Source organism: Fusarium musae, chromosome 5, assembly GCF_019915245.1.
Source record: "Fusarium musae strain F31 chromosome 5, whole genome shotgun sequence".
Taxonomy (NCBI): Eukaryota; Fungi; Ascomycota; class Sordariomycetes; order Hypocreales; family Nectriaceae; genus Fusarium; species Fusarium musae.
This window is the reverse complement of record NC_058391.1, coordinates 4,016,821-4,042,650: the sequence shown is the minus strand read 5'-3', so window position 1 is coordinate 4,042,650 and position 25,830 is coordinate 4,016,821. Positions and strand designations below refer to the sequence as shown.

The following is a 25,830-nucleotide window of genomic DNA, read 5'->3' as shown; positions in this document are numbered from 1 at the left end:
GATAAAAGCCAGTCTTTAAACTTAAAGCCAGTGGGCTTTGCGCCTAGATTAGGGTTTGAACTTTACAAGGGCCCAGTGGCCATACGTGGTCTCCGAAGGCAAAAGCTAACATTGTCCGTTACTCTAAGGTTGATAGGTAAAGTGTAATATATAATACAGGATTTCGACGACCGTGGAGTCTGGGCAGCACAACAAAAATAACGCAATAGGCTTTTTGGAATGCTGAGAAGCAAATGAAAGATGTCAGCGAGATATTGAGACTGTTTGCGAAGCTTCGAATGAACCACGAAAAGTAAACTATATACGCAGCTTGTCAGGCGGAGCGTTAGGTTCTTCGTTCATAAAAATGCTTCCAGCCCCCTTATCTCAAGCAGCAATGACATCACGTTCTGCAGTAAGGTTCGGGTTATAAAAGAATCTTCAGCCTCCAGGCCACAAAGGTAAAGGACACCAATAAACACATACGGGCAATATACTCATTACCCTCACAATCGCCTAAGGTCTTGCTTTTGGCTGGAAAGCTAGATGGTCTGATGACTGACTCCAAAGGTCAAAACTGTACCCGACCCAGACTAAAAGGAATGGTTCATGTCTTGGTCACCCATCAACATTCTGGAGCTTTCACGAAGCTTTTAGACGCAACCCAGCCAGTGGACACTAGAATCTAATCAAATCACGGCCTCACGGCGTCGTCAGCATGGTACTCTCCCTAGTCAACTTGGATAATGTCTGCTAAATCTACCCATGAGACTATGAGTCGCGGTTGGCGGTGGCTGAATTTGAATAGCTTCATATAAAATGTGCGCTTCTGGCCTGATCGAAGTCGGTGTTTCAGATGCCTTTACGATGTCCGGGCTGACTGTTCACCCGTTCCGTACAGGGATCAGAGGAGGGGTATCGGAAAAGATCATGAAGAACAAATCTGACTCTATGAGCTTGTTGGTAGCGACCTATCGTCTAAATAGGTTGTAATGTCTACACCATCAATCTCGCAGCTATGCAAGAACTGCTCACGAGTTCTTGATATAGACTTCTTGCTAGATCATAACCCCATCAACAACAAAGGTTATCGTCCGTACGAGACAAGCAAGATTCTGTACCGGTTTAAAGACACTTGGCCTGAACTACCAGGCTTCGCGGCTTCCGCCGAATCTGGCTGTGGCTTATGCAAATTAACTCGAGACACTTTGGTCTCACAGTATCCTTCGACCGAGTACAAAGGGCCTGTTAGTGGTTATGTGTCAAGGTCCGCCACACCGATTCATGTGGAGCCGAGAAAGGTTTCCGATTACTCCGTCACCATATGTGAAGGCACGGATTTGAATGATACACTAGCGTATGCACAGCTCTTACCATGTTCCGACGACGGTATGTATAACTTTGTCTTTGGAGAATGAGGATGCACTAACTATGAGCAGATAGTATGCCGTTTCTGCGCCCTCCTCTTACAGAGGTTCTATCAGACCAAACGTTAAATTTCGCAAAAAAGTCTATTGATCATTGTGCATCGACCTGCCATCCATGGGAGCCTTCAGGCTCTACTCCTGCGCGATTACTGGATATCGGCGAATACAAAGCGAATGGACGCATAAAGCTCATGCAGACGGAGGGGTTGCCAAGGGTGAGATACGCAGCATTAAGCTACTGCTGGGGAAATGCAGATGATGCAGCGTATCAGCCCAAGACAAATTCCGCAAACCTATCAGAGAGGCTCGGCGGATTTGGCATTGACGCAATGTCCCCCGTCGTTCGCGATGCTATCATAACTTGCGACGCGTTAGAGATGCGTTACTTATGGGTCGATGCGCTCTGTATTTTGCAGGGTAAGGCTGATATAGCGGACTGGGAGGTGGAAAGCCAGAAGATGAACGACATCTTTCGCAACGCCTACGTTACGCTTTGCCCCTCGTCGTCGAACGGCTGTCGAGAAGGCTTTCTTGGTCAACGCAAACTTCACCCTGGAATCCGTGTCAAGACGCCAATAACCTCAAATGCCGTATTCCAGAACGAGAGTCGAGAATATTCCATCATCCCATACGACGTCAAGGCGATCACACCCTCTTTCATGTTCACCTTTGAGTTCACAGACTCCAAGTGGTACAGCCGCGCGTGGGTATGGCAGGAAGTCAACTTCTCCGCTAGACTGGTCATCTTCGGCCCGACGTTTGTCTTCTTTCGGTGTCCGGAGATTCTGATCTGCGAGAACGGCGCAAGAAATGATACGGCAGTTATCCAGAAAGGACTGAATGAGTACCATAGTAAGCGATACCAAGATGCACAGCCATTTGCGTTCTTCAGAACGTGCGTGGAAAGCATCTCGACCATGGATATCAGCTTTGAATCAGATCGCTTAGCTGCAGTGGCAGGTGTTGCCAAGCAGGTTTCTCAAGCGACGGGTAGTCAATATGCTGCAGGCCTATGGGTCGATGACATCTTCAAAGATCTAATATTTGAGAGAAATACTCGTGACAAGGGGGGGCTTGAGAAGTACGTTGAGTCGCTGCGGGATAGGCACCTGGCCATAGGGCCTACATGGTCGTGGCCTGGGCACAGAGGTGGAGTCTCTTGGGATTCGAACTTCTCGTCCGTGAATCGTGAGACTTTAGAGTTTGATGGTGGAGACTGGGAGTACGAGTGCGAATACCTCGACATCACCACTGACAAAGTTGGCGACAACTTGTTTGGCCAAGTAACCCGCGGCACTTTAGCTGTGACAACAAAAGTGACATCTTTGAAAGAAGTCGCAGCACACCACGAGGGAGACGACGATGAGCTGATGAAGGAAATGTTGTTTACGCCGGAGTATAGCAGCCAGATTGCCTGCGGTATCAAATGGAACTGGGACGTTGATGTCACGGAAACGCCGAGGCTTCTCGCTGATAAGATTCTGGTCATAGCATTCTCTACTTGTTTGTATGAGCTACGCAGTGAGATTGAAAACCTGTACGGATTGATGGTGTATCCGGCGGAGAAGGAGGGCGAATATTACAGAATAGGCTCCTTTGAAGCACAAAGTTCGGCTGATGACGATGAGGAGAAGGATACTGGGTATCTCATAGCACAAAAGTGGGAAGAGAAAGAAATTGCCATCATTTAGAATAGAACTTTATTACTTGTTGGATATAGAGAGCATAGGCGCTGAAATGACTACCTGGAAAACTGCTACTGAGCGCCGAGGAACATGTATCGTACACAGCCAGCATCGATGTATCCTCCAATACCGCCATTGTCACCTACAAGCCAACAGATTAGTACACATTTAGTGAAACATAGGACGGAGTACTTACAGCCTGCATAAGCTTTGACAAATAAATCTTTGCAAAGCGGGCCATCCTTTCCAAGCGGCCAATACGGATCCTGTGACTCGACAGTCGTCTTGCACCCTTCAACCCAAGAAACCTCGTAGTAATACAGATCACTCTTGGTGATACCAGCGGCAGGGCTGTCTGACTTCATGTCGGCGGGCACATTGGCCTCGCAGTAGGCATCTGCTAGAGATTTCACGGCGCCTGGGCTGACATCCTTATGGTCACCGCCTCTGTTCTTGCAAAACACTGGTCCCAGCTCCAAAGGTGTGATCTTCTCCTCTGGTGGTTCTGGGGCTTCTGTAGGCTGAGTTGAGACCCATGATGCGCAGTATGTGTTCTCAACGCAGGCTTGGCCTCTACCACCGCCGCCCTGAGCGCACTGGGTGTTAGTCGCTGTCTCGGCACATGAACTACCGTCAGGTGTAGAGATAGGTCCTGGAACGTCGGTGAGAGTTGGGAGGCCAGTCAAGTGGAATGGTGGTGCTGTTGTTGATGTTGTAGGCATAGCGGTGTACTTGTAGGTGCCGCATCCTACATCAATGGTACCCTCGAGAAAGCTGTTCTCAGAGTCAAAGCACTCGTCACCAAAAGCGTACATTGAGTCACCACATGGAATCTGGCAATCGCCCTGTGCACCGCTCCAATCGTATTCGAACACCCAGCCCTCACAAAACTCAGCTCGCTCGCGAAGCATATGTCTTCTCATATTCAGCGACGCACGCTTCTCTTGAGACCCGCTTTCGGCATCAGCGCCAGTGAGGTTCTTGCTTAGCTCATCGCCCTCGTGTCCGTTAATATCAGCGCAGAACTTGGAGTAGACCGACATGAAACAATCGCGAGGAACGTCGTCGCTACTCTGTTGTTGGCATTGAACATCTGGGTGTTGAGCATCATTAATAGAGATGTTTTCGTCATCAAAGACTTGCTGGAAGTATCGAGAGGTGTCGTCTTCGATAGCTTCCATTGTCGGAATAGCTTCGTTGTCCGCTGGGACTTCGCCGAAGAGAACGGACTCCTCGGGGAAGATGCTGGTGGTGACGGTGGGGGTCTGTTTGGCGGGGCAGTCGATAGGCACAGGGCATGTTACGTAGACGGTACTGTATCGCTATCGTTAGAACATAGTCGGGATAAGGGCTGGGGCCGGAGACTTGCCTGGTATACGTCTCGCTCTCTGAAAAGAAAGACACGGTCTTTGTGCATGGTGCCGGATCCTTTTTCTCACAATCATCTGGCTCATTGGGGTCTTGAGGATTTTGAGGGTCCTTGGGATCTTCGGGATCTTTAGGATCAGGATTCTCTGGATCTTTGGGATCCGGGTTCTCAGGGTCTTTAGGGTCTGGGTTCTCAGGATCCTTCGGGTCTTTAGGATCTTTAGGGTCATCGGGATCCTTGGGTTCTTGAGGGTTGCCAGGTTTCTTAGGATCGTTAGGCGTGTCGGGAACCTTGGGTACATCAGGAATCTTAGGGACATCAGGGAGATCTGGAAGGTCCGGAGTCTTAGGACCCTCGGGCTTTTTGGGATCATCAGGCTTGTCTGGATCGTCAGGGTTTTTAGGATCATCAGGTTTGTTCGGAACTGGAACCGGTACTGGTACAGGCACAGGAGCTACATCTGTTGTTTTCGGATTCTCTGGGTGATCAGGGTTCTGTGTAGTAGCTGGAGGAGGAGGGTTCTCAGGCTCCGTTGTTATCTCTGGCTCGGGTGCCGCTATTGTTGTAGCTGGATCGGGAGGATTCATGGGCTCAACTGTTGTCTCTGGCTCAGGAACAGGTACAGGCGTGTTTGGGCTTCCGGCCTGATTTGGTTGAGGGTTTGGGATGATTGGAGGAGGGTTGCGGTCCTCAGCTGGGATCTCTTGTTCTTGCCTTGGAACAAATACCCTGGGATAGACTGGGTGCGTGAATACAGCTGCACCAGAGGAGGTTTCTTGTTCAAGGCTTGCACCAATTGCTGTAGCACCTAGCCATAATGCTGCAATGGCGCTGACCTTCCAGGGTACCGTCATGATGGCGGTCGTGTTGACAACGAAAGATAAGAAGACAATGCACCAAGAACAGCCGCGAATGGATAGAGATGAGAAGAGTTTGATGCCAAGTCAAGCCTGATATTATTTGGTAACTAGAGCTTTAGTAACATGATATATACAGCTCGGAAGGAATGACTGAAAGGTCTGGTAGTCTTGTAACTATTGGTGGATAGAAAGTCCCCTTGCATGACCTAGACTGCCTCACCCAAAATTATCCAAGCTCAGGGCAGGGCAAACAAGTAAGCTGTAGGATCTGAACAGCCGGCGGAGCACTATGGACCAATTGTGGCGCTTATTTCGGAAGTACAACCCATTTCGGCATGTAAACTCCAGTTCATAATCGATTTTCTTCGCTTCGGGAGTTTATCTCCCGCCCGCAGCAGGATTCCGTGCTGAAGGATTAGAATGCATGAGCATGCTTACATGTTTAAAATTAAAAGTAAGCTTTTCTACAACAGTGCTCGTGTTAGCGTCAAACGTTAGCTCTAAGAATAATCCGATAGAGCTACTCGAGGCATTTCTGATAGACGAGCCAATCAGATCCTACAAGGTTGATGATGAGCCGTAACAAGGCCAATCATACAGATCTAGGCCCGAGCCGCACAGCCTCGGCATAGCCCTACGGATCCATATCTATCTGTAACGCTGGATCTGTTTACGGCAATTTCCGTGCTATGGGATAAGCGCTCAGTAGGACCGATACGAGGATCTGAATGAATCGGGTTTCTTAGGTCAGAATGAGAGTTAATTACAGTGATCTTGAAGGGTTGTCTGTGCCTTTTCGCAAGGCTTAGACGGAGACATTGCTTGATTGATAATTCTCGTTATCCTTACGATTTATCGGAAAGCATCTTCCCTACCCAAAAAGCATGGAATACTGCAGGCTCTTTTCATTTACTCCATCAAGCATATCTTAAAGTCTTTTCTCTTCCCCTGACGGTGTTTTACTTCTCTATTCTGACTTGGTCTCACCATTACCTTTTACCGCTTTCTACCGTTTGCTCCCTGCCTACTTACTCTCCACCATGAAGGTCTTCTTACCTATCATGGCCCTCGCTGGGCTTGGCTTAGCCGCAGACATGAATGTCTGGGACCTCGACGACTCTTGCCAAACACCCGAACGCAAAGGTGCTTTCGACGAGGCGTACAGCGATGCAGAAGTTCTAGCAGTCAAGGCTCAAGAAGACCTTGAGAAGCTCAAAAGCGCGCGTCCAGACTTTGTGTCAAACATGCGAACCAATTGGGACCGCATCGCAAGGGCTGCGACCAACATGTTTGGCTTTGTGCCAAATAAAGATGGCCATGATCCCAACGAGGAGCATTACTCGAATGTTAGATGTAAGTTAACACTACCAAACCAGATATGGCGTTGCTGATCAATCCTTAGATGTATATGATCGCATGGTCAAGACCCTTCACAACGACGAGATGACTCCAGCCAATGGCTACGGCGGACTTAAGCCTCTTCTCCTATGCGACGAAAGCAAGTTTGTCTGGGTCGGAAGAGACGACAAGGATCCCCATGATCCAGCAGGACGCCCCCTCCGCGAGTCTAGACCCAAGGAGATGGCGGATAACAAAGCCGGAGCTTGGGTCTACAAAAAGCGATACCTGGTGAATAGCGTCAAGCAAGCCAGCACGGGCCTCTGCAGACCAGGCGTGTTCGCCATCACCCTGACCAGAAACGACTTCATCATCTTTTGTCCTCCATCGTTCAGTGACGAGGTGGCTGGTACAAAGTCTGCTGTTGATGCTAAAGACAGCGTTCAGAAGGACGATATGCTGGATACATACTCAGCCACTAGCCTTTCTCGAGTCATGGTCCACGAGCTTGCCCATTGGTTTGGCGGTGATAAGACTGGTGGACCTGAGAACCGCAATAGTACGTGTATTGCTAATGATGCTCTTCTTTTTATTCTGTCCAGCGCTAATCTGCTTCGTATCTAGTTCCTGATCAACAAGCTGTCGGAAAGGAGGGAGCCCTCGTCTGGCAGAAGCCCGACGGCAAACGCACCACTGATGCGAGTCTCGCGGACCTCAAGAAATACCTGACATGTAAGCCCCTCTGCGCACTATTTTCAGTTCCGACTTCCTACGAAAAATCATTGTTGCTGACAATATAATTACAACAGACAACTTTATGTGGGTTTCCAACTTGGCGCGTTCCCACGAGGGCCCCAACGCAGGAAATTGCGGCCCGAGCAAAGCCACTTTCACGGCTGAGTCTTATGCACTTTTCGCGCTAATGTCGTAAGTTACCCGGGAAGTCTCAGACTGAGTTGGTGCTAATTGCTTTTTTTCTAGTTACATGGATAACTGGGATTGGGCTAATGATGGGAAGGCAAAGCCATTTGTTGACGAAATGATCCCATATGAGAGACTTCCCAACAGTAAGAAGGTTCGGTTGGGGTAGATAAGAGCCATTATTTTATCATTTGAGTTAGCTATTAATGGTGCTTGAACATTTTCTAAAGTGTACTATTCTGCGAAGACGAGCTATGCTGCGTATGGTGCAGTGAATCATTGACGATGTGCCAGCGGCATTGGCATTATGAACAAACGGCCATTGAACCTACGACTCATTTGGCGTTCAACCATTGAAGAATGAAATCAGGTAGATATATCAAATGTCTCACAACCTTTCGTGATGATCAGTGCACTAGAGGTTGCGGCAAGGAAACCGTTGGAAGTCTGTGGAAGGTTGGCGTTGATATATCGTTCAGGTAGGATGTTCTCTTTCATATCTGTAATCTCCTCCCTTTTTGCCTAGGTCCAGAGCAAACAGTTGTGCATTGCGGGGTCTCGTGAAACGTGTCCTCGAGCAGCTGTGAGAGGTTGCACACCGCTAAAGCAGCCACTGAAGTTTTCTCGAGCGTAGATCAAAGGAAGAAGGCAAGCCATCTCCTGGGATCACAATACGAGAACATACCTGCAGCCACATATCCTATATTCCTATGCACTCGGCTGCCAGCGGCTTCAATTCCAGCCCGATGATGAAATCAAACAAGAAACCTTCACATGCTAGGCACGAGCCGTGTTTGTTAGCGCCGCTAATACCCGGATAACCAGGTTCATGTCTTGTCAGTGGCGGCGGCAATCTTCACCGCAATATGCATCGAGACTAAAGAGACAGATCTGCGGCTGCAAGATGGGACGGGACGGGACTTCACTCCGACCCTCCGATAGCTTGCTCTTAGGCAAGCCTTGTTGTCATAAGTAACATGTGCCGGGCAGATGTGCCTCGAAGATGCATCTGCGGCACCTTATGCTGCATGTCTCACTACCCCGCCTCGTTGAGCTGTGAGCTTCACAACGGAGTCTAAAGAGTCATCGCGGCACCATACTTGTCTGTGAATGTCGGAGCTTGGAACTACCATTACATAGGAGTAGCGGGTGCATCATTGACAGTCACAATGCTTGTCGGAACGGAGAATGTGGATTCTGGTTGCAGGTTGCATAATAAACAAATATGAATCCGACCAATGACGTCGCTAATTTCCGATCCAAAAAAAGACCGAGTACTGAGACACGGGAAGTTCTGTGGCGGGCTGAATCTCAGACATTAGAGAGGGGTTCGGACGGGCCGCTGCTCTTTTAGGTGAGACATACAGACTATGCAACCAGGCACAGCACAACCTGTCACAAATTCACAATTGATATCTGCTCAAACCCCGCTTCCCCGTTGACGGGTCATCACAAGAGAAAATGATCTGTTTTCTGGCTCCAGCCCAGTCTCTGGTCGGTATCAATGTAGCATTCAACTAAACGAAGTTTGCTCAATAACATGACTGGCCAGTAAAATATTTAGGGGAACGCTACAGGGATCTAGACATGTGAAGGAAGGGAAGAGAGGTATCCAGGTCTTCGCCGGAGCCATCGTCACGATTGCGTAACCCAGGCCTACAGCCAGATCAGCAGTCCGCCCAACAGGATGATGCAGATGGTATCTCTTCTCTCAGAGCACATCACGGAGGACTGACTTACCGCTAGATCACCGTCTTACCGTGTCTCAGTAGGTGACTGGAATTTGATGTGCCGATGGCCCGGAGAGGAGAAGATCATGTCAGTATCCTGTAAACTGCGACTGATACGTGCAACTACATCATGCGTGGTGACATGGGGCAGTAATTCTGCAGATAATTGGACAATGGGGGTGGATTGTGGATGACAGTTGTGAGACAGGATAACAGTTGTACGCATAGGCTGATCCACAAGGTATTCACTCATACGTTTTCCAAGGTCAGGTCTTTGTCTATAAAAACCCACCGATGTCCCTCATCCTGAACACAAACTCTCAACACACATCAGCACATCTTCACTCATCAACTCTTTTGACCCACCACTTAATATCACTCACTCACAATGGGTTACGGCACTCTCGACAACGGCGACTGGCTCATGGTCGGCATGAGCATCTTCAGCAAAGATCGCTCCGTCGAGCTCCGCATGCAAGATGATGGCAAGCTCGCCATCTACTACGACAACCGCTGCGCCTGGCAGAGCACCGACCAGCAGATCAGCAACGCAAAGGGCGCCATCATGCAGGGCGACGGCAACTTCTGCATCTAGTAAGTCCAGCTCTTGTCTATCAAGTTTTCTCTGAGGAAGTATTAACGCTGGCTTTTCCGTAGTGACAAGAATGGCAAGGCCACTTGGCACACCAACACTGCTGCCCCCAAGGGTGACAACAAGACCTTTGTCGCTGTCCAAGACGACGGAAATCTTGTCCTGTACAGAGATGGTGGAGCTACTCCCATCTGGTCTTCCAAGAGCAACAAATAAGCTGGATGAGTCGTTAGATCGGCATGTGAATTTGGTTGATGGCGGGTACAATTAGGGACTTAGAGACCTAGACAAGTTCTACTTGCCAAATGATGTATCCCTTATATCACAGATAGCCACGAATAAAGTTCAATCCGAAAGAGATGTCGTCTTTTGCAATAAGTTTCTTCAAGCCCATGAAAGTGAGGCGGGCCTGCACGGATACCCCATCTTTGGGTTGTTAACTGGAGTCAGTCAGCTTCAAAGGTTGTTGGACTGGCACGTCCAAGGATCCACCCCAGCTAATTGTTTTCTGATTATGATATGTCGGGTCTGACAACTTTATTTAAATATAAACATGAGAAGTTAAATCTTGAAAAGTCTTGGGAAGCCTAAAGTGATATCCCGAGAAAGCTCTAGGCGCGGCAAACGCTCGTGAATGCACAGCTGTCGAGATCGATTTTGATTGTGCCCTAGCCTCATCTACAGTTCATGGTAAGCTCCACATCCGTCTGCCCAATATCATGGCTTGTCCCTTGTATACAGCTACACTGGAGAACAGGCAAGTCTCCAGTCGCTTGAAACAGTGCAAAGTACACGATCCTCCGCCAGTCGTGTCATACCCTGAGGATTGCTACGCGCATGGTTGTAGGTGAACTTGACCGCATATTGCTGAAGATTACGTCCATCTTTGCTGACGCAAGTGAGTGCCTGTTGATTCCACCAACCAGCCTTGAGATCCAACTCGTCCCTTCTGTTTTTGAGAGCCCATTCGATATCGCCAATCGACAATGGACTGCCGCTGTTAAAGCCTGCACAGGTGATGCTGTACGGGGACACAGTTGCTCCGACTGAAGCAGGTTCGGGGGCTGGCGCCGCCACAGTGCCGAGGACCAGGCTGCTTGCCGTAAAGATGAGAGCTGAGAAGGCTATGCTGCTGGTGAGTAGTGCCCTATAAAAGTGGTTTTCGTGACCTACATTTCATTGCTGCCGCGCAAAAGCGAAAGAATTTGAGTTGAATTCGGGAAAGAATCAAGCAGCTGATGCAGCAGGGGAATAATCAGACAATGTCTAGGCTCTCCTGTGGTAAGATGACTGATGTGTTGTTGTTGGGCTTGGTTAAGGGCGATCAGCCTGTCGGTATTTATATCTGGCGTCAGCCCATGACTTCATTGGCATGCCATACTTCCCTATGCCCAGGTCTATAATGTAGGGAACGCAAAAGACCCGCAGAGTGCCCTTAGTCAAGCGACGCTGGCTATACTTAGGTTAAAGTTTGCTTAAGGGGCGCTACTGAACTCTATAAGTTGCTGCGGTATTTCTTTTACTAATCCGCTTGGTATTAAAGGTAAATAAAGTGAAGTTAGAGCTCGTTTCTTGCATTCCTTATTTGCATGTTAAAATTAGTCACTGACCACTCGGTAGTTCTTTATAGTTTCATTCACCGCTTGGTTAAGGGTAGTAAATACCTCAGTATGGAGACGGCAGATGAAATATACACATTAACCAGAAGCTTTTCCCAATTCCGGTAGCCCGACGCTTCCCTGTAGATAGGCTTGTAAAGCTTATCTTGGGCAATTGTGTTGAGTAGCTGGTATACTGCCCGGACTGATTTTGATAAAAGTTTTAGTTCGAGTTCATAGACCCTACAGCTGATAGCTCACATCACGCGACCCTTCCCTGTATTTCGAATTGAAATCAAATTGTGGGTTGATATCATGTCATGGAGGTTCCGTTCATAGGCTATGTGATAATACTGTGCATCTTTCGCGAAACCCATTCCGCGACCATTATGATCAGCAGCGCTCTCGGTCATCACCGATGGGAAAGTTTGACAGGGGTAGTCCCAGGCATAGTAGGTACCCATCGCTCGTGGAATACTTAAATAGGAAGCTCAATAAACTGAGGTGATGTGAGACTTCTCGGCCTATTGGCGTTATATTATTAATAATGTTAATGATATCTATGTCTTGCTTGTACCTGACCTTGGAGTGTTGTGTCAACTGGCTATTGCTTACTATACTTAGTATAAGAAAGTCACTGTTCTTTAGATAAGCACTTCTGTTAATAAGATTTCGCTATTTTGACCCAGGCATAGCTGATGGAGGGCTTTTACAAAAGAACAGTTAGCTGCTGTGCTGTTTATGAGATTCCTTGGCTCCGTAGTGGTCGCCGCATAATTTCTCGAAGTACTATAATGTTCATCGTCAGACGTATTTACATTGGTGGAATGTCTACCGCCTTGGGGGCCTTTGAGCCTGGACTGGAACCGGTCCCGTGCACGACAGGCCTGAAAAGTTGGCGTTAGGTAACGCAAAGTCTACTCTCCATACGGATAGAGCTTCGGTAATTCAAACATCATTAACAGGGTCAGAAGGCTCAGCGTACCTTCAAGGCTATTAGAGGCCAGGTCTCCCAGAAGTAATCGATAATACTACAAAGTCAACAGGATTTATGGAAAGTTGGCCATGCGCAGAAAGATATTTTGCCTCTTTCCACCCTCAGGCAAGTAACGTTAAAATTATACGGTATTGGTTCGCTGTTGGACTTGCGGGTTGCAATCTCTGCGTGAGCTTCAGCACAGATATTACTTTAACTAATTAGCAAAGCTCGGCCCGGTCAAACACTACCGACTATTTGACTTGATAGTTTGCCTTGAAACTTTAAAAATGACAAAACATCTCTAGGACTGATTCGTCAGCCGCCTCTTTGGTATAGATAGCTCCCATGAGGTCAGCGGAATCTCCTGCTTCAGGATGTGCAGTCACTAGTGGCCAACAATTGTTCCTGAGTCCCTTTTTTGGCATCAAATGTGCGTTTATGAAGTATCATTTGTTGGTGTTTCCCACCATTTACTATTCTTACTCAAGAACCCTGTTCAGGTATAGCTTCTGTACCGTTCAAATCTGTAGCGGTCCTGGCTTTTGCGGCCGTGCAACCGGCTTTCAGTGCCGTATTCCCAAGCAACATCTTTAACTAAGCAGAGATTGAGGATATGTCTTTTGAAAAGCGTGACTTCATGTAACCCAACACGCTTTAGGACTTGGCTGAGATCTCGCTATATTTTGTAAAGTCTTCCCCACGACCTCTCAGCGTCAATTTGCAGTGCCATGTGAGAATGGAGCAGTCTACCTGCATCCGCTTCCTGCCCAAAACCACCCAACCCTCCTACGTAAACTTGAAAAAAATGAGATGCTTGCTGCTTTAGTCCAAAAGCCCCCGCTCACGGATAAGTCTCACAAGTTTACATACTTATTATCTATCACAAGTTAAGCCTCAACGCCCCATGACCCCTAAAGCTGCTCTAATACTGCAAACTCCTAAGCGTCGCAAACTCGCGTAAACGCAAGCGTATCCACGTCGACCTCAATTCCGGTGAATTCGCCATAACAGGTCAAACCAAACTGCACCTCTGCCTGTGCAACCGTAGCAGCACCCATATCCATGATGACGCTGTATGTCTTCCAGCCACCGACGCTGTCATATATTTCGCCATAAGTACTTACAGATCCAGCCGTGAGCTGAATGTTGCAACTGTAATCAGCATTCTCGCTGACGCTGACGACTCGGTAATAGTAGGAGAATTTGTACTGGCCGCTCAGATTCTGGAGGGTCTGCTTGATGTAGTAATCGGGTACACCGTTGACAAATGTCATGGAACTAGTTTCGTGACTTATTAGCATGGAAAGATAAAGATGCTGATTTGAACTAAACATACAGTGCGTTGGTGCCGGATTGAGGTTGGTTTTGGGTGAGGGCGGCGTTGCTGGTCCAAGGCGCAATATCGTTGTTACTGTCATCGAAATTTGGGTTGATAAACAGCTGAGTTTCGACACAGCCTGCCGCTTCACTAGTTGTAGTAGACTCTGCCTCAGTTGTAGTAGTAGGCTCCGCCACGGTCGTGACAGCAGTCGTCTCGATTGATGTAGTAGCGGTAGTATCAGCAGCAACCGTCGATGTGGTCTCGTCAAGGCTTGTCGCAGCGGTCGTCCTTGGCTTACAGGGACCGGCTTCGGCGCCGAGGAGCAGCGTAGCAATGGCTGCTAGGTTGAGCAAAGAAACACGAACCATGTCGAAATTGTTAAAAACGAGTGGATACGACTGCAGATATCGCAGCGTGAGGTTAACGAATGTAATTATTGAGATGTTGCAAGAGACAAGTCTAAATTGCAAATGCCAAGTACCAGGCGCCCCCTTTTACTTTGTTATTGGCTACCAACAAATATTGTTAGCTCTTCTTTCTGGCCGCAGTAGGCCTGGCGCTAAAGAGGCTATTGCCAATAGTTCGTGACGCTATTAAGAAAATGATCAAGTTAAGCATAAGACACTAACCGACTTTGGAAAGCTTATGCTTATAACAGATATGTCGTACAGGCTCATGCAGGTCCTTGCAACGGACTCAGCAAATGATGTTGTTTTAATTGACAGCGAAAGATCCACGTCACCAGTCAACACTAACAATTTTTAGCTGCACAACACGGAGCTTGTAGCCTTCTCCCTCTGTTTTTGAGGCCCAAAAATGCACAGTTTCAGATGACTTCTAAAGTAAATTAAAGTTGTATTTCACTGGCATATAATTGAGCGCGATTCTGTTCAATGGCGTAGACGAGGAACTTTACAGGATTGACTTTGAGTTCTAAACAAGACAACAGAGATTTATAAAGCAAAAGTCTTAGTGTCGGGTAAGCTTACTGATAACATGCATAGCACTGGATGTAATATCTGGGTTTGGAATATAAGTCCTTTATTATTAAAAGTTCTGAGCCTGACTGTCCCCATTTTAGATATATATTGTATAATATATAATTAAATACTTAAATCTTCAGCTAATACAGTAAGTCAATAGGTCAGTAGTAGATATAATAAGCGTAGGATCTGTAAATAACTATAATATGCCAATTACTAAAACTGGTATCAAGCATCTGCTTTAGTGATCAAGATATTTAGGGTTTTAATCCTCAAAAATAAGGAAAATTGGCTCAAGTTTATTTAAGCTCAGGAAGGCACTTCTTGAACTTGTATTTCCTAGTCTCAAGTTTACGTGCCCCCCAGGTTTGCGCTAGCTGTTCAAGTTAATGGATTGAATAGTGAGAAAGCAACGCAAAAAGATGACTTATCACAATAAAGAACAGTCACGTCTCCCTTTATTGCCGTCTTGTCGCGGATGAGTTGGTCTGTCACTTCACGTGACAGATGACCGTTAGTCATCCGTGTTCTCCCGCGACGCTCTTTGTTCTCAGTGTCGGCTGCCTAAAGCTCAATCTCACCTCTCTCAATCCCCCCATAGCTTTCTCTTCTTCTACAACATCATAATGTCGCTCAAACGAAAGGCGCAAAAAGCGACTATTGACCTCAGAAACATCGTCAAGCGTGATTTCTCGTATCTTGCTACCAATCCCGATAGCGCTAACCGTCCATTATGGATTGATCCCGACAAAGGATATATCATTCTTGAACGCTTTCATCCGTTGGCAGACCTAGCAACTGACTTTCTCGTCACTATCGCGGAGCCTCAATCCAGACCTGCTTTTCTCCATGAGTACAAGATCACGCCGCATAGTCTCTATGCCGCTGTTTCCGTCGGTCTGAATGGCGAAGATATCATCAGCACGCTTGACAAGTTTCTCAAGACAGAGCTTCCACAGAGTATCAAAGAGTTCATCAGGTCGTGTACCAAGAGCTATGGAAAGGTCAAGCTTGTTTTGAAGAGTAACAAATATTTCGTCGAGAGCAGCGATGCAGATGTACTTCAGACTCTGCTCAAAGACAGCATTATCGGACCTCTTCGAGTGATAGGGTCTGATGAAATTACTACGACGCGCGCTCCAGCTTTGGGTGGCTTGGTCATTCCGGGGACAAAGAACGCGGCGGGGGCTAAGCAAGCCAACCTCCCACAAAATACGAACAAAGACGCTTCAGAGCCGGACCAGATTGAAGCCGTTCTCAACGATGAAGACAACGATGACGAGCAAGAAGCGGTCCATGCCTTTGAGATTCCCGACAGCGCTGTTGAAAGCGTGCAAAAGCGCTGCTTGGAGCTGTCCTACCCCATCCTAGAAGAGTACGACTTTCGCTGTGACAACATCAATCCCGACTTGGACATAGACCTTCGCCCAAACACGCAAATCAGACCGTACCAAGAGAAGAGTCTCAGCAAAATGTTCGGCAACGGTCGCGCCAAAAGCGGGATCATCGTTCTCCCCTGCGGCGCCGGCAAAACCCTCGTTGGCATCACAGCAGCATGCACCATCCGAAAAGGCGTCATCGTTCTGTGTACAAGCTCAGTCTCCGCTGTTCAATGGCGCAACGAGTTTCTCAAATGGTCAAACATTAGCCCAGAGGACATCACTACTTTTACATCTGACAGTAAAGAGAAGTTCTCTGGGAGTACTGGCGTCATTGTGACCACGTATTCAATGGTTACGAATAGTCGCGAGCGCGCTCATGACTCAAAGAAGATGATGGACTTTCTAGCGGGACGGGAATGGGGGTTGATGCTTCTCGACGAGGTACATGTTGTTCCAGCTAATATGTTTCGACGTGTTATCTCGTCGATTAAAACGCACTCTAAGCTTGGACTCACTGCTACATTGCTTCGTGAGGATGACAAGATCGATCATCTCAACTTTCTCATCGGGCCGAAGCTGTACGAAGCGAACTGGATGGAACTATCGCAGCAGGGACATATCGCAAAGGTGCAGTGCGCGGAGGTCTGGTGTTCGATGCCGACTGTCTTTTACGAGCAATACCTCCATGTTTCGTCTCGGATGAAGCGGACTCTAGCCGCTATCAACCCTTCCAAATTTCAGGCTTGCCAATATCTTATCAACTATCATGAAGCACGCGGCGATAAGATCATTGTCTTCTCCGATGAGCTCTACTCCTTGAAACTCTACGCATACAAGCTGAAGAGATACCTTATTTACGGGGGAACAAGTCAAGAGGAGCGACTCAGGGTTCTTGATCATTTCCGCCACAACCCCGAGGTGAATACGCTATTCTTGTCCAAGATCGGCGATACATCGCTTGACCTCCCCGAAGCAACATGTCTCATCCAAATATCCTCACAATTCGGCTCCCGCCGTCAAGAGGCACAGCGCCTCGGCCGCATCTTGCGAGCAAAGCGGAGAAACGACGAGGGCTTCAACGCCTTCTTCTACTCCCTCGTCTCTAAGGATACATCCGAAATGCACTTTGCGTCAAAACGGCAGGCATTCCTTATTGATCAAGGCTACGCGTTCAAAGTCATCACCAAGCTAGATGGCATCAAAAAAACACCCGATCTCGCATTTGCTACTCCTGCTGAACAAAGAGAATTGTTGCAGGGCACTTTGGTTGACAACGAAACCGCAGTTGATGATGAATTTGCTGCGGATGATCTCTGGGGCGGGGAGAAGACTGGTGGAAAAGGTGCAAAAGCCAAGGGGAAGAATACGGTGAGGCGCGTCGCGGGTTATCTTGATGAACTTAGTGGTGTGCAAGACATGGCGTACATTGAACGGAACTCATCTGCTAATAATGGCCTAGAGAGAAAAAAGGTTGAAAAGAGTGGTTTCTTCAAGAAGATTGATCGAGAGAATAAGCGGCAGAAGAAGTAATAGGTCTCTTGTCTGCCACTGATAGCATTCATCTCAAATAAGAAGAGTTTAGGTAGATTTAGATAAATAGAGGCGAATGAGAATATTCATCCAATGGTCCTCTACCTAACTAAAATCCTTCTGTCAATTAGGGTCTATATCTCAATCTAGGTGTATGAAGCTTTGATATATTCACCTTCAGGCATTGAATATTATTTCAGAACTCTTAGCACTCCTTATTGTCATGTCCTTGAATGAAAGGATAAGAAGGCATTAGCAAGATAGCTCATTGTTAATGCCGAGAAAAGGTTCGCTGTTTGTAATGTTTGTTCTATTCTTAATCCATTCCTTTGTCCAAGTTCTATGTCGTTGGTGTCTTTAATAATGAGAATGAACAAAAGAATGAGAGATAAATGATACCTACTGATAATGTCAATAAATAACATTGCGGTATAATTATCTACTAGTCCCTGGTTCCTTGTTGTTTTACCTATCCTCACAAACTGCTTTCAACATATTATCATCAACATTCCTTATTCACAACACCCGGAAACGTATATTGACACCTTCGCCTTAATATATCCTTTCTCACTAGAGTCCTTTTAACGAACCGTTCTTGTGTAGGTGGCTACCATTTTCGATCTCAGTCAAGTCTGTGCCAGCCTCGGATGCCCTCAACGTGAGTGACAACTCCCCATCATTCTGATTCTATGGCTGATTAACATATGTTAGACAACCAGAATATTATCCTGCAAACCAAGGCGTACAGCAATCCTAGTAAGATACTCACTGCGAAAAATCTCTCTGTTTATATGGATAAGAAAGCACTCTTGACATTGATCAAAAACTGCCAAGGCAGGTTTCATTACATCATAGGCTTCTTCTATTGTATCTGGCGTTTGCTGGCGTGGGAGTCTGGAGGGTTGCTGTATAGATTGGCTGTTTGAGAGAACACGCCTATGAATGCATGTGAGCTAAACCTGCTAGATTAACAACAGCGATGGGATAAAAGATTGAGTAGTTGACTTACTTGCAGCAACTTAGCATCACACAAACTGGGCTAGCGCCTCACTGGCCTCCCAAGGAGTATCCGTAAGTAGCATGTCTACTACAGCCTTGGTACGAGTGTGAGGCGCGTGATGTGAGCCATCAGCTGTGGGGACTATCAACTCTAAATAACAGGCCTGGTACAGTTGAGTTGCTCGACAGCCTCTGAGCCACGTGCATGGCCAGCCTGGAAATTGACTCCTCATATACTCTAAGTCTAAGTCTTTGTGTGAAATACAACGTTTATCGGAGTCTCAAGCCATCTAACCATAGCTGCCCCGTTCTTGTCATCCTGGTTCTTCCGTAACTCATCCTTTGCCAGCTTCAACGGGGCGATCCCCTTCTTATTCTGCTTCCTCACGTCTGCACCATGCTTCACCAGCCACTCTACCGCGCCAGCTCTTTTCTTAGTCACAGCATGGAGCAAGGCCGTGCTTCCATCATTGTCAACCGCGTCTATGTGCGCTCCGCGCTTGACCAAGTACTCCATGATGGCGGTCTGCTGACTCTGAGCTGCTGTAATCAGAGGCGTAACGCCATTACTGCCATTCCTGTCAGCATTGATGTTCCTTTCCTCGATCAAGTATTTGACAATGCTGAGCTGTCCTCTTTCGCATGCGATGATGAAAGCATCCCAGCCGGGAATACCATCTGCGGAATCGTCATCACAGCCATTCTCAAGGAGATACCGAACGACTTCTATGTGGCCCTTCCCTGCAGCCATAGTAACAGGCGTTCCCATAGTGCCAAAGGACAGTGGTCTTTTCGCGCAGAAATTTGATTTGGCTCCTTTCTCAAAGAGTATCTTGACGACGTCGAGGTAGCCACCGTAAGCTGCCCAGTTGATAGCACTGCCGTCGCCGGGGAGAAAACCGAAACCAACATCCATTCGTATGTCCATATCAGCACCGTGAAGGAGGAGAGCTCGGACGGCATCCAATTGTCCTTTGTGCGCTGCACAACCAAGGGCAGTCCAGCCGCCATGCTTGATATCAATGGGAACCCCTTGATCAAGGAGCTCCAGCAACTTCATTGTATCATTCTTTGCTGCAGCTGAAACCAGATCCTCCACGGTCTTAGTGTTGATTTCTGTTGGCCTGGTCTGTTTAACGTTAGCTGTCTGTGTAGATAGGGCTTCTCTTGCATTAGCGTTTGTATTAGTTGACAAATCAGTCGCTATTGCCTGCTTTAGATATGTGCTTTGATCTGAATGTTCGAAGAAGACTGGTCAGTCACGATACTGTGGAGAAACAAATTTGCAGTTAGTAGTTGGACTGCTTTACCTGGATTCGGTTTAGCAGGAGGAGCAGAGTCGCTTGGATTGCTCTCTGTTTGTGCCAGTGGCACTAGTGCGGAAGAAGTCGTTCGTTGTTCCGCATGGGCGAACAAAGTCTAAGGTAATTATTAATGACACTATTTAATAGCTCTAGTGTATTAGTCACCTTCAAGGTCAGTGGGAAGCCACTGATAGTCGTTGAATGTGTAGCCCCAAAGTTCACATCAATGCGAATCGGCTCATCGAGATGCTGGTGCTGAAACTCAACTGCAAATCGAAGCGGTTTGTCAATCGGAATTCTCTTGAACTCGTATGCCTTCCCTCGAACAAGGAATTGCAGAGTTCGAGATAGAAGCTCTTTGAAACCCTGGTCATTCGGCATCAAGCGACAGCAAATCCACCCATGAATTACTGTGACGGGACCGTGTTTAGTGACACTCCCAAGGTCAAAGAAATAGAGGCTAGCTCGTAGTTTGTCGGCCATGCGATCAAGTGCGTCCCCTTGAATAATGCCAGAAGTTGCTGAGAACGGTGATCTAGAAGGTCTTTCATAGAATTTGGCCTTTTTCGCCGCCGTTTCCATGCTCGTAATAGCATTTACATCGTCAAGCGCCGGCTCAGTGCTCCCGTCGAACCGCAAGTTGAATCGCGAAGCACGGTCTAGTATACGCCTATCCTGGCTGGAGCGAAACCTGTCCCATGCGTCCTCGCCGTTCATGGTGCTGACAAGGGTTGAGAAGAGATGAGCAAGCCACTTTGGTATGATGGCGGTTGAAACTGGCTCCGTTGCTGGATACCTAGCCTGTCCTGATCCAAGAGATAGGATCACGTCGTAAGTGGGATCTTCCCATATCTTTCGTGACTCGTTGAGCGCTACTTGGATGGGATTGTTCTCTTTTAGGCCGCCGTCGCGACATTCATGCCCAGCGTGGGAGACATGTTCGAAGTACATAGGAGCAGCTGACGTACATCGAGCACTGGAATACTAGTTAGCCGAGCCCCAGAAATTGGATGAGCATCTCTTACGCTTTCCAGAGCGGAAGTTTGGAGTCAAGGTACCGATCTTTACCACCCGTGTTGTAATTCGCGATCAGGTGACAGTCTTCTTTAGCTGTGGTCGTGACGGCAACTCGGCATGAGCTGTTCAAAGCATAGAGGGACTTTGGTTCTTTGTTCTCAAATGCCTCCTGGAGGGCCGTCTCTAGGACATCCGTCTTGTATATCGAACTGCGGAACCATCGGGCGGCCCAACCGAAGAATCGAGACTTGGTGAGTAATTTGGCCTCAAAGCCTTCTCTGCAAATGTCTCGGAACAAACTTATGCACTCAGTAGCACTCCTTCGTTGGACACCTATACCAAGTGCGATTATGCCGCCTGCGAAAGTCAAACAGATGCCCTACACAGCTTCATGTGTGCTGTCCAAGTTGAGAAACTCACCTGTACTTGTACCAACAATAAGATCGAAGAAACTTCCAATCGGAATGCCAAGCCCGATCTCCTTCTCCAAGCGGTTCAGGACAGTTAATTCAACGATGCCCCGGACCCCTCCTCCATCAAGCGACAGAACTCGAAGGCCGCAAAGTGGCGGTCTGATGGTAGTGACGAATGGCCACTTGCCGGATGATCTACTATCGCATATTATGCAGCGTTTATGCATAACCCGCCCCGGATATTTTTTATCAACAGCTGTGTCATCGAAATCTTCCACGCATGTTTCGCAGATGACATGTTCGCAGGGAAGACGATATTCCGGTCTTCCGAACAGACAACCGAGACAAAATGATGTATTTTCTTCGGTTCCGTGAAGCCAAGTGCCCGTATATATAGACAAAAACGACATTGCAAGTGTTAGCGGCTTTTCCTTGGTGTTTTTGCCCCAAGGGAATAGACGGTCCTCGACATGAAGTGCCGGATAGCCACCTCGCCGTCTGAGGGCGTCAATGTTCAGACGATGATGAACCGCTGCCAGGCGTCGCCAGTCGCAATGATTGGGGGGGCCGCTTGAGTTGATCTCTCGCATGGTGGCTTCAAGTTCTGACTGAACCGCAAGCAGAAACTTGGCAGAGTTAAAGTCGCCTACTACAAAGTTGCCATCGCGTAAAAGATCGCCCGACGCACTCTGGTGGCCTATACGATGACCCGATTTTGTGTTTACGCATTTCTCGCCAGAGTCGGGGTCGATGTATGCACATGGCAATTTACTATCCAGGAACTGGCTGATGGCTCGTGTGCAGATAGCTTGGGTGTCTTTGTCAAAGACGACTGAGGGCAGGAGCACGATATCTGATGAGACGAGAGGAAATGTAAGTTATGGAAACAAGTAGAATTCTCATATCAGGCTAGAACTACGTACCATCTTTATTCGCGCTCAAGGAGTTCCTCAACAAGCTCGTCGCGATGACAGCGGCCGTGTCATCGAACCGCGCCTCCATCTCGTTCTTCAGCGATAATCCAAGAAAGTCAGAGAAGTTGCCCTCGGTTGTATCCGGAACCGATATCTGTCGTCGGCACTGGCCGAAATCAAATGGCTCTGGGCTTCCAGATGCGAGATGGGCGAAGGCGTAATGCACCACCTGAGACATCTGCGTCGTGTCGAAGCGGGTCCATGATTCGGCTCTCTGGGCTTGGACGCGCTCTGCGTCTCTCCTGACTCGCTTTGCCAAGCGATTGGTCTGATTGATGATTTCTAGACTAGTCCCGAGGGATCCAAAGCCTTCAAGTGGGATGTAGTGAACGTAGACACTAGAGAAACTCCTTGCAAACAGCTGCCTCATTGTCTTGTCTCCATGCTAGGAATGTGTCAGCATAACAACTCAGCTGTTCTCATTGATTAAAGACACGAACCTTTTGGGCAAGTTCTCGAAATTCAGTTGTCTCGCTTATTTCCTTCTCAATGGCTTGGAAGAAAGCATCAGTGACAACTTCATGGTCATCCCCAAGCCACGCCTCATTCTCCAAAGTAGGCCCGTTGAGAACGATGATCAGGGCAGGTAGTGCATGCTGATTGATGGTGTTCTGCACACCAACCTTGCTCCAGTCCAAAAGCCGCAAGGCAGATTCAGCCCACGCTCTGTGGTTTCTGGTGACATAGCAGATGACATCGCTGAAGATGTACAGAAAGCGAGGATAGATGGTCTTGACGGCCGTTCGTCGATCCACTGGCTTGCCATCCTTGGATTCAATGAGGTAACGCTGTCCGTACCTTGCCCACTCAGTCTGATGCTCTGCTGCAAGAGGCTCAGTCCCGAGAAGACCTTCACAATCTGCATAGAACATTGGCGCGACTGTGCCAAAGGTTGAAGGGTCTAGGTAGAGATTGACCTCTCCGGTGGTCGATCTAATGGCAGATGATCCAGTCTGAGCTCCAGGAACTGGGGCGTCAAGAGGATCAAAATCCAGTGACCGCTCGGAGTCAAAGATCAGACTTCGGACTGTATTTGTTATCAACCTACCATTAAATGAGGTGAAAAAGAGCGGGACATACTCAGAGTCGACTTTCCTGCGCCGGTATCTCCGACAAACGAGCAAATACTGGGATATTGTCGCTTAGGGCTGCGCTTGTTAAAATGAAGCGACTCTTCCAAAAGGCTCGAGAATCGTGTAGTCTCAACCAACGTCGCAATACGATCCTTGCGTCCAGGGGGTGACGAGATATGGAGGCCAAACCATTTAGTGGTCTCATCTCTCTGGAAGTGCGAGGCAGGAGAAAACGAACTCGCGATGTTAGAAACTACCCCCTTGATCTTATTCCATTTGGTCTCGGTTTTCTTCGAACCACCGCGTTTATGGGTTTGATTGCGCGGTAAATGTTTCTTAGAAAAGCAGTGTTCGCAAAACCGTTCACCGCAGGAGCAGCGGACATCGCCCGGCTTTTCTTCACACTTTGCACATAAATCGTCGTCCATGATGAGATCCATGTGGAACTCAGCTGCAGTGGAAATGAAGACATGAAATTGAAGAAAACGCCATAGAACGTGCCATGGGCAGGGACTTAAAGGCTTTCTTATCATTCTGGTTCGCACAAGGCTCGATAAGGCGATTCTCAGCCGCAGTTCCAAGAAACGGCAAAACGCCCAGCTGCAGTTTACTAAAAAGCGCCATTTGAGATAAAGGCCAATAGTTTGGTGCTAGTGTTCAGCTCAGCCGTCTGATGGAGGGCTGCATTTCTGGCGCTGTCCAACCAGTGAGTGGCATTGCTCAGCCGGCTTTGGTACTTCCAACATGTTACTGTTACCCCTCATTGGGCTGAAATATCATTGTGGTGTTCTAGACTTTTGTACATCTGCACGCCGCCTCATGGAAACAGCCCAAGGTCAACTGGTGCGTTACGCATTTGATCCTCCTGTATTTCCTGGATCAAACCTTCAGGATAATCCTCGATATTAAGATCGATGTATCCCCGAGGAGCCCATTTTCGCGCGCAGACAAAGAGCGTCCTTCCATTAATATTGGTATCAGAAAGGATCCTTAACGCGCATTCACCAGCATCTTCAGCTGTTGCGAACTCGACTCCTGATTTCTCAACTTGATCGAACTGGTCGTTGGAGAGAATACCTGTGCGTATATACCTGCAGAACGAATTAGTCCATGATTTCAACAGCCACCGAATGGAGAGTGATTTACCAGGGTGCAATGATATTCACTCTGCTCCCGTAGTAAAAAGCCGTCCTTCGCAAAGCATGCATTATTCCGCGGACCGCCCACTTCGTGCTGCTGTACTCGGGAGATCTAGGAACGTCAAGAAAGCCAGCGCCTGAACTGATGAGGATCAAGCACGTATCTTCTTGCTCCTCGTTGACTTCGGTACCATTCTGAGACACAAAATAGTGCATGGCCAGTTTGGTGGTATAAAGCGCCCCCTTCAGGTTCACATCGATGATCTGCAAGTTTGGCTTCTGCGGTTCTTGGTGTTTACCTGCCCGAGTGAGTATCAGAGAGCTGGCTGAGGCACCGTAGGTAAAGAGCTCTTACCGTCGAAAGTGAAGGTCTGGTCGTCTTTCGTCATCCCTGCATTGGCTATCACGTAGTGAATCTTCCCAGACAAAGATAGCCGAGTAGCCTCCTTGAACAAGTGAATTTGATCTTCCCAAACGGTTGCATCGCACTGGACGAACTTGGAGCCGGTCATTTCAGAAGCCAATCTCTCGCCAGAGTCAGCATCCTTATCGCCGATTACAACTTTCGCTCTGGTAAATATCAGTATTCATGACATGTGGAGTTTTATGGAACTCTGCTTACCCTGAGTTGTGCAGGACACGTACATAAGCCTCCCCAATGCCACTGGCACCTGAGAAGTTAGCTACCCTATACCTCGCCATCATTTTTGCTGACGCTCACCTCCAGTGACGATGGCAACTTTTCCAGCGATTTGGTCTTTGGAGAAACCGATGTCGCAGTTTACTGTGGACGACCCATGATATGGAGGCATAACGACAGTAAACTACGTGTTAGTTGAACGATTGTAAGCTTCTTCAAGTGTACGGTAACGGTAGGTGTGAAGACGCTGGTGAGCATGGGTTATGACGGAATTGTTTTTTCGCAGATGTTGCCTTGTTATCTTATTAAACCTTATAGATTACTTCTTGAGCGCCATTTCGCCACTATCTAGCATGCACTTAATGCGTACTTATGCGAGATGATATCGTCAAACCTCAAGCTCTCACGCTCCCTCATCGGACCGACTTCCCCAGCCGTCAGACTCCTCCAATGAGCAGCCCGCAAGGTCAAACTAGACCTATCTTAGACGCACTAATGCAACCTGCTGACAGAGTGGAGTTAGCCATTTACGCTCCGATGGAGGGATTCACGTGCATGCCGTGATGACGCCTCCAGC

General features: G+C 47.9%; 7 protein-coding genes across 7 annotated transcripts; 4 read left to right on the top strand and 3 right to left on the bottom strand.

The window, feature by feature from the left end:
* Nucleotides 1-1,735: 1,735 nt before the first annotated feature.
* Nucleotides 1,736-3,097, top strand: J7337_007745 (uncharacterized protein; the record flags this gene model as incomplete). Its single annotated transcript, XM_044825377.1, has 1 exon — nt 1,736-3,097. The coding sequence occupies one exon, from the start codon at nt 1,736-1,738 to the stop codon at nt 3,095-3,097; it is 1,362 nt and encodes a 453-aa protein (XP_044681034.1).
* A 65-nt stretch (nt 3,098-3,162) lies between these two features.
* Nucleotides 3,163-5,314, bottom strand: J7337_007744 (uncharacterized protein; the record flags this gene model as incomplete). The annotated part of the gene is made up of 3 exons (XM_044825376.1): nt 3,163-3,233; nt 3,288-4,405; nt 4,470-5,314. 3 exons carry the CDS (start codon nt 5,312-5,314, stop codon nt 3,163-3,165), a joined length of 2,034 nt encoding a protein of 677 aa, XP_044681033.1.
* A 1,046-nt stretch (nt 5,315-6,360) lies between these two features.
* J7337_007743 (uncharacterized protein) lies at nt 6,361-7,748 on the top strand (the record flags this gene model as incomplete). The annotated part of the gene is made up of 5 exons (XM_044825375.1): nt 6,361-6,673; nt 6,723-7,217; nt 7,283-7,390; nt 7,468-7,585; nt 7,640-7,748. 5 exons carry the CDS (start codon nt 6,361-6,363, stop codon nt 7,746-7,748), a joined length of 1,143 nt encoding a protein of 380 aa, XP_044681032.1.
* Nucleotides 7,749-9,697: 1,949 nt separating this feature from the next.
* Nucleotides 9,698-10,117, top strand: J7337_007742 (uncharacterized protein; the record flags this gene model as incomplete). Its single annotated transcript, XM_044825374.1, has 2 exons — nt 9,698-9,903; nt 9,967-10,117. The coding sequence occupies 2 exons, from the start codon at nt 9,698-9,700 to the stop codon at nt 10,115-10,117; spliced, it is 357 nt and encodes a 118-aa protein (XP_044681031.1).
* Nucleotides 10,118-13,416: 3,299 nt separating this feature from the next.
* On the bottom strand, nt 13,417-14,167 carry J7337_007741 (uncharacterized protein; the record flags this gene model as incomplete). Its single annotated transcript, XM_044825373.1, has 2 exons — nt 13,417-13,756; nt 13,815-14,167. 2 exons carry the CDS (start codon nt 14,165-14,167, stop codon nt 13,417-13,419), a joined length of 693 nt encoding a protein of 230 aa, XP_044681030.1.
* Nucleotides 14,168-15,408: 1,241 nt separating this feature from the next.
* Nucleotides 15,409-17,694, top strand: PTR8_2 (transcription factor TFIIH complex ERCC-3 subunit; the record flags this gene model as incomplete). Its single annotated transcript, XM_044825372.1, has 1 exon — nt 15,409-17,694. The coding sequence occupies one exon, from the start codon at nt 15,409-15,411 to the stop codon at nt 17,692-17,694; it is 2,286 nt and encodes a 761-aa protein (XP_044681029.1).
* Nucleotides 17,695-18,937: 1,243 nt separating this feature from the next.
* J7337_007739 (uncharacterized protein) lies at nt 18,938-25,318 on the bottom strand (the record flags this gene model as incomplete). Its single annotated transcript, XM_044825371.1, has 11 exons — nt 18,938-19,822; nt 20,163-20,973; nt 21,023-21,347; nt 21,435-22,280; nt 22,351-22,786; nt 22,842-23,428; nt 23,482-23,925; nt 24,327-24,565; nt 24,621-24,912; nt 24,969-25,183; nt 25,236-25,318. The coding sequence occupies 11 exons, from the start codon at nt 25,316-25,318 to the stop codon at nt 18,938-18,940; spliced, it is 5,163 nt and encodes a 1,720-aa protein (XP_044681028.1).
* Between the last annotated feature and the right edge of the window lie 512 nt (nt 25,319-25,830).